Source organism: Limulus polyphemus, unplaced genomic scaffold (genome assembly GCF_000517525.1).
Source record: "Limulus polyphemus unplaced genomic scaffold, Limulus_polyphemus-2.1.2 Scaffold4686, whole genome shotgun sequence".
In the NCBI taxonomy this organism is placed as follows: Eukaryota; Metazoa; Arthropoda; class Merostomata; order Xiphosura; family Limulidae; genus Limulus; species Limulus polyphemus.
In genome coordinates this window covers 20,992-29,307 of record NW_013670296.1, presented here as the reverse complement: position 1 = coordinate 29,307, position 8,316 = coordinate 20,992, and the positions used below count along the sequence as shown (strand labels likewise).

General features: G+C 34.0%; 1 protein-coding gene across 2 annotated transcripts in view; it reads left to right on the top strand.

Moving 5' to 3' along the window:
• LOC106471537 (aromatic-L-amino-acid decarboxylase-like) overlaps positions 1–8,316 on the top strand; it is a 38,037-nt gene that overhangs the window by 9,849 nt on the left and 19,872 nt on the right. Inside the window, exons 5-6 of one of the 2 annotated variants that reach the window (XM_013932136.2) lie at positions 4,614–4,680; positions 8,025–8,119. The exons of the other annotated variant lie outside the window; for it this stretch is intronic. Coding sequence (XP_013787590.2) covers positions 4,614–4,680; positions 8,025–8,119 — 162 coding nt within the window. The remainder of the gene's footprint in view (positions 1–4,613; positions 4,681–8,024; positions 8,120–8,316) is intronic. 2 annotated transcript variants of the gene reach the window in all.

The following is an 8,316-nucleotide window of genomic DNA, read 5'->3' as shown; positions in this document are numbered from 1 at the left end:
GTGACGGTCAATCCCACTATTCGTTGGTAAAAGAGTAGCCTGAGAGTTGGCGCTGGACGGTGATGACTAGCTGTCTTCCCTCTAGTTTTTCACTGCTAAATTAGGGACGGCTAGCGCAGATAGCCCTCGTGTAGCTTTGCTCGAAATTCAAACCAAACCCGTAACTCCCCACCTCAATGTTTTATTTATTTATTTTATTTTATGTAAATAGTAGTTTGATTTAACATACTGTAAATAAATAGTCATAATTTGAACTCAGTATTTTAATTACTTATTATTGTTCAAGTACTATTTTTAACAATTGAAATAACTGAATCATTTTAAACTGAATATTATTAAATATATATCGAATATTATTTTCTACAGAAACACCATCTTAAATGTAATTAACAAATTAAATTAATATTGATGCTCTCGCTGTATGGACATTCCTTTTCCATTTTTCTATAATGCCCTTAAAACTTCCTTCAACAATAAGGAGTTCTAAAAATGTCGCCGGAGCGCTACGACTCGCACCTTCTTCAACATGCCATAACATTATCGTTTAATTAAAGTACGATATCCCTGTATTCAGTTCAACGTAGAGCCACTGTGGGGCGGATCTTTCTGGCTGTCTGTTTTCTCTCTGGTCAATAGTTCAAAATTAGAAACTGCTGTACCTGAATCTTACCATTTTAGCCTACGTGTACGTAAGGTGTGTTCATGTTAAAAATTCCCACTAATTCAGCTTCAGTGTATTAATGTATGTTTAGAAAAAAAAATCAATATTATTAGATACATAGTTTAAAATTGCTTGCTAAAAAATACACTCTATACTTGGTTTAAAATTATTATCATGTTATTCAGTTTTATTAACGATAGCACAAGTATAAGTTACTTGTCACTTAGTCGCTTTTGGGTATGACTACGTGTATGTTAGATCCGTAATGGGATAGACAAGCTACAGTAATAATTGTTCTATACATTTGACAGCCTGAACAACATAGTCTGAAGTCAACTATTTCCGTAATGAACGCTACCTGCATAAGACAACCGTCGGGTGTCACGTGCTCACTTCTGACTGACACAATATAGATTTAAGTAACTGAAATAATTGTCATTGACCAAACGCTTAGAAATAACCCTTACGCGCGCTGATTTAACGTAGAAGATTTCCTCCAGTCCTTATTTGGACTTTTGTTTTTATATAACAAGAAGTGATAACAACTCCATCTGGTGTTATACTCTTTACATACGAGTGAAGATTTCATACGATTATCTCAATGTGGAAGTTTTGATGGAGATTCAGTTACAACGTGATAAAGTTACATTGTAGATAAAGTTGGAGATAACACTGTGATTCTAAAGTGTGTATTTACTGGTATACAGTATACTGATGTGGCGTTGACCACAATTATATGATCTTTCATTGACGCAACTGTACCAGAATTTGTCACGATACGATAAAATTCCTGGTTTAATTCTGCGAGAATTTTAAAGGTCTGTTTTAAACAAATGTTGTTCAAAATCTCCCTGTTTTATTTCATTAATAAATTGTGTAAAAAAGAAACTGGAACACTAAACAAAACAAAGAAGGCATTGACACATTATTTGAATGCATAACTATGCATTATTTGAATGCGTTGCTTTTAGTAATAACATACTGGCAAGAGATGGCGCTAGTTTTGAGCCCTTGACAGCGTCGTCGACCTGATCATAAAACATTCCGTTAAAAAATGAGAATCTTTAGAGGCGAAGTTAATTAATTAAAAAAAGCAACAACATTCACTTCGTTGTAATTCTCACTATCTACCCAATCAGCAGTCAAACGTATGGTGTCTTTTAACGATATATTTGCATATAATGGTTCTATATCGAAACCAGCACAATGTACACTATTGTCAAACTTCAACTATTGTATTTTTTATGTGAACTTCTAGAAACCCATAAAAGATACCAGGAAGACTCCCTGATGGTCTAACATTTAGATACTTTTTATCATTAAGAATGTTGTCTTTCAATAAATATCACTGTCATTTTGCTTCCCTTTTTTCAGTAGGATCATGATACAATTTAATAAATTTAGTAGTCACTAAGAATTTCTTCTGCTTTTCGTAAATAATCACTTTAATCTAAAATTACAATAGTATTCCCTTTGACCGATTTAGAAATGACAATACTATAATTTTTCTAAGATTCTTTAAAGCTCCAACTTCTTCTGAACTTCAGAAATGTTTGTAATCAATATTGTAATTATTAAAACCAGCCAGAGCAATAACAACACTTGCCTTGGTCATTTAGTTAGAAATATTGTGACTTATAGTTTATTTAACCATAGATAAGACGTTACTCCACAGGATGTGTTAACTATTTAATTTCATGTTTTATTTAACGGAGAAAACAGTAGTTTCAGTACATAGAAAAGAAAAGTTTCAAAAAGAAACACGATAAAACACATGTGTTTTACATATTTAATTATTTCTACTTGTACATTGATATTGTTATTCTCATTCAAAGTACGAATACGTATTTTTCATATTTCACTTTTTAAATACTTGTATCTTATACATAGTATCGTCAAGGAAGGGTTGAATTCTACTATAACTTCTCCTCCCACTCCGATTCCAAGGAGAAGATGAGCAAGAATTACCAACCAGAGGCTGCAAGCATAAATTAATCCACTGTTAGAAAGAATATAAAAAATAGTGATAAACAGTGGTAACATATATTTAGTAATACTTTATACTAAACTATAAAATATTACTCTCTCCATGAGTAGTATATGCATATATAATTGGATGCCCCTAAAGGCTCAGGATTAATGTTTTGTGATAAGACATTTCAATAAATCTCAAAAACTGAGAACTTAACTAGAGTATCTACTTGAAAAGTACAGTGGGCATGGTAGAAACAAATATACATTTCAATAATGTATTATGTTTGTACCACTAAGTACAAATTTTCTATAATTGTGAGAAAACAGTCGATGTATTTTCGGTTTTGTTTGTCTAACTTTGCGATACACTTAACACTGAACAGTTGCGCTATAACAAACGCTCTAACAACGAACTTCTCACGTGCTCAACTTCAATAATACTCAGTTCAATTACACACTCTCTGACTGCAGTCCAATTACTCACTGTCCCGTCACATTGTGACCATCTTATATATACCAGACTACCCCAATCTAGTAGTCTCCCGATAATTCACGAAGGTTCGAGAAGTACGTGGCGTGATACTATTCACGTGACCTCGCTGACGCAACAATATTGTTGGTTTTCGCAAACCCAATTTTTTTATGGCACGCGTGTTTAATTTTCAAACCTCAACCGTCACCTCGATCTTAGTCGACTGCATCAAAATTAACATCATTACTTCCTTCATGTTCAATCTATTGGCAATAGTCTTTGTGGCTCAAAACAATAAGTTTTGTGGCCTACAGGGCTGGTTTTATCTAAAAGAAAATCCTGATTTTTAATTTCCTTTAAACTCTACAGGGATAAAAAATACCATTAGTTTTATGTTTGTACAAAATTTCGTGCAATTCTGAAGAGTAGTTTTGTTGTAAAGTGCTTGTAAAATTTAAAATCGTCTCTGTCAATAGGTGGAATTTATACTGGCTTCCTGTGTAAACATGCGGCACTCGCGAGTTTTAATTGTTTATTGACAACCATTACTTCTTTGTCCAAACTAATATATTTGTTTGTAAGTTTAATTCTTAAGTTTATTTTCCATTCACATAATCCTATATGCTCGTGCGCACTGTAGCTCGTGCTAGCTATATAACCATAGGACTTGTTTGTATTTCAGTATTATTTACTATTCACTATGTAGGGGGGGGGGTGGGTTTATTGTCCACTGTTTATTCACATGTACCGACTAATATGTAAGCTTTGTAAGTGATTTTGGTTGACTGGCAGGCTTTGGTCGGAATTGCCCAAGTTTTGACTGTTACTCATTGTTGAAGTGTGTTATTAACTTGTTGTGTCTGCCTAGTGCTAACATTAGCAAGGATTTTTGTCGTTATATGCATGTATATGTATATGTATATAGTATAAAGGTATATGTATTTCACAAAAAATATATAGCATTCAAACCAAACACAGCTTGGCTGCGAAAAAAAAAGTGCGGCCAAAACAAAAAGGTCATTTGTTATACAAACGGCGACTAAAATAATTGATATCAAAATGCGGCCAAGGCTATTCAGAAAGAATAAACCAGTTTTATTTAAGAAAGGACTTGTGTCGCTAAAGTTTCGTCGGAACGAATTTACGGAAAATTAACTAACGAACGGAGACGTAACAATATAATACTTAACCTTTTACATACGGTTTTTTGTATAATTATTATTATTTTTCATGATAGTAGCTAATTTAACATAATCTAACCTAACATGTTTCTAATTAAGTTTTAGTTATTTTTATAAGAATAAATAAGAAATATACTTTCTTCATTTTTTGCTGTTGGTCGCTGATGAAACGTAAGCCTACCTTTTTCTACAATGATATAAGTATATTAAACGTTTTTATTTATTTAATAAAACACTTACAAATATAGATTAAATAAGCCCTATATATAGTATGATAATACTCCTAGCATGTAGTATAGTAAAAATATCGCCCTCATTATTGCAGGTAGTAGGAACTCTGGGCTCAACCAATTCGTGTGCATTTGACAACATCGAGAAATTAGGAGAAGTGTGTAGGTCTTGTGTTTTTTGTCTTACTACAGTGATAGATATGCATTAATAAATTCAGGCATCATCTATTTTACACATAAATATTTTGAATTTACAATGATGTTTCGCTTTATAGAAGTGAAACGGTACAAATTTGCTGAAAATAGGGTTAATGAGATCTGGAATTAATCTAAAGTTATGAGGAGAGTGTATGCATGTGTTTGTTAAGCCTACTCTATCAGTAAATGGTGTGTTTGTTTAAGCCTATATTAGTAAATGAATTGGACATACACAAAAATAATAAAGTAACAGACTGTGTTAACACGATTATACAAAATGATATTCTTGTCTTTCAATATAAAATAGAGAACTAATTCACATTAATTAGGGATATATTTGAATTAATAAATGTATTATTATTTCCGTAAATATGTAGTAATTTGATAAAGAGAAATATGCTCACAAAATAATGTTTACATATGCTTACAGTGTGGTCCGCCGATGACTCGCCGACAATCATAGTTCAGGGCTTATACCGTTAAAAATACTGTTCGATCCATGCCGTGGGCACAAAGTAGATAGCCATTGTTTATTTTGTACTTAATAACGAACCAGACCTTATAGCGATTCACCTAAAGCGTAATTGTTCATCAGTTTTATTCGTCTTCTTGATTCATTATTTAGATACATGCATCCCGAAAACAAATTTATCGAAAATCTAAGTTTCTAACCTTTACGAACTTTGCAGAGCAGACTACTGAGTTACTTAGTTTTAAACTGTACAATTCCAATCAGATTTGCTCCAGTGATAACTTTTTAGTTTTAATCGCCCCCCCCCCCAGTTGCACAGCGATATGTCTGCGGACTTACAACGTTAGCATCCGGGTTTCGATACCCGTAGTGGGCAGAGCACAGATAGCCCACTGTGTAGCTTTGTGCTTAATTACAAACAATCTGTGTTTGATTTTGAAGATATAGCATAGATCAGATAGTATACTTGTGTGTGTGTATTTTTGTAGCATTTTTTCGAATAATTACACTAAAGGCTATCTGCGCATAGCCGTCCCTAATTTTGAACTGATAGACTAGAAGGAATACAGCTAATCATAGCATCCACCGCCAACTCTTGAGCTACACTTGTCTGAACGAATAGTGGGACTTGACCTTCACTCTTACAGCGTACCCAAAGTGTGGAGAGTAACGGGGCGTAAACCATAAATCCTCAGATTCATAGTTTGGGTACACAGATTACTAGGCCGTGACATTAATAAAATGAATTATGTAAATCTACTAAAAACAAATCACTGGCACAATGTTATGGAGTGCTATATTTGCTAATTGTATAGTATACGCAAAGCTCAGAAAGAATTAAATATAAAAATTAGATGTATGTCAGATCAGTGTGTTCGTTACTTTTCAAGTTTTGATTTACAACATTCTCACCCCCTCATTTTATTCAAATATATAAATAATTAATTCACATCAACTTTTACCCATACTGATTAACATTTAGGAGTTGCTCAGTGTAGTTGAAATTTTAACTTGTAGCTTGCATTATATCTGCTTATTCTAAATATTCTATAATGTTCTAGAATATTCTAAATAATTTTGGAAGATTCTACATTATTCTGGAATGCTCTAGCATATTATTATAGAATATTCCACAGTATTCAGAATGTTCAAAAACATTTCTGACATAAATAATCTATACTATCATTTTTTACTTCCGGAATATTCTATATTGTATGACAGTAGTTTCTAGAATTTCTACAAGACAACTTCATAGACGATTATCGAGAGCTTCTTGAATTAGTCATAACCTTTCTCGGTAGCATCCCCCCTCGTGGAGTGCGATTTATAGCACCTCAAACACTGCATCATGCACAATGGATTGCCAAATCATTATATTCCCTAAAGATCTGGATGTTCATGAGAAAGTTTAAGCTCACTAGCTGTGAGGAAAGAGGACTCCGTAACATCTACATCTTTGTTGTTCGAGTCTGTCTTAGAGCATGGTTCACTGCTTCTGGTGCCACTTCTGCTCCTCGCAATGGCCTTAACTTCCTTCAGTGTCTTGTTAGGTATAAGAAGGTGAATTCTGCTCTGCCTGTCAAACATTTGTTGGGCAGCTATGGCATTTCAACAAGGAACCATTTTTGGGGGCATTCTTTGACTTATCTGTATCTACAGCTACAGAATGGGAATGGCAAAGACACTAAATGAGAAAGAAGACACGGATGAGTCTCCAAAACACATCCAGATGAATACTGAAAAGTTTGAGGACATGTCAGTTGGAGATTTTATCACAAATGTCCCAACAGATTTCTTCAAATGCCTCGACATTTCATCTTAATTTTTAGTTTATGACTCGAAATCACAGACAACCAAAGGGAGGCACTACAGACAGTTCAACACTAGGATGTGGTAAACGACAATGCTGAAATAGGTGTGACACTTATTGAGGAGTATAGTGCCGTCGTAACAAAGAAAGAAGAACATAAATAATTCCTTCATCAAGTTGTGCAAGATCATGGAAGACGTTTTCCTAACAGCAAAATGGAAAGAATAATAATGCAGAAGTGACTAAACACACTAAAATCATATAAAAAATAATATAATTATGTAATTATGCTCTACATCAAATAATATATTTTAAATAAATATTTATAAAAATAACAAATATTTTTTATACCACATAGTACGTAAAGTACCAGGTCAATGTAGTCTGTAACTTCAACCTCATTGATCAACTTCTAAATATGGTGCAAAATGGATGAAGTTAAACGATTAATGTTCTTATTGTTTTTGTGTAAATTGGAACTATATTAGAGATAAGAGCTTTAAAAAAATTAACCTGAAGTTGTACCTGCAAATAAAGACCACCCTAATGTTGCTTTGTTATTTATTGGATTCAGAGTTGTTCGGGCCCGGCATGGCCAGGTGGTTAGGGCGCTCGATTCGCAGTCTGAGGGTCGCGGGTTCGAATCCCCGTCCCACCAAACATGCTCGCCCTTTCAGCCGTGGGGGCGTTATAATGTGACGGTCAATCCCACTATTCGTTGGTAAAAGTGTATCCCAAGAGTTGGGGGTGGGTAGTGATGACTAGCTGCCTTCCCTCTAGTCTTAAACTACTAAATTAGAGACGGCTAGCGCAGATACCCTTCGTGTAGCTGTGCGCGAAATTCAAAACAAACAAACACAGTTGTTCGACTGTCAGCTAATTATCTTTTAAAACGATACTGACAGCGAAACTGTCAAAGAAACCGTGTCAAAATAATGCCTACAGATAAACTAGAAAAATCGCTGTCGCAATGTGGAAGAGCGGTTTTTCGCTTACTTTGTATTATTTTCTTTTCTTTTTTTCTAGGTAAGAAAGAAAACCTCTGGTTTCATATAGATGCTGCTTATGCTGGTGCCGCTTGTATTTGTCCCGAATTTCGATATCTTTTAAATGGAGTTGAAGTAAGTATTTAGGATTTATCAATTTGTGTAAAACGGAGAGAACCAAAGTTTTGCAAATCTAGGAAAAAAATATGTATATAAGTGTATTACTTAATCAACATTATCGTCCTCAACTCCTAAGTATTAGGTCGTCAAGAAATTAATGCCGCGTTTTGGAACACTATAATTACCCCCCCCCCAAAAAAAAAAAAAAAAAA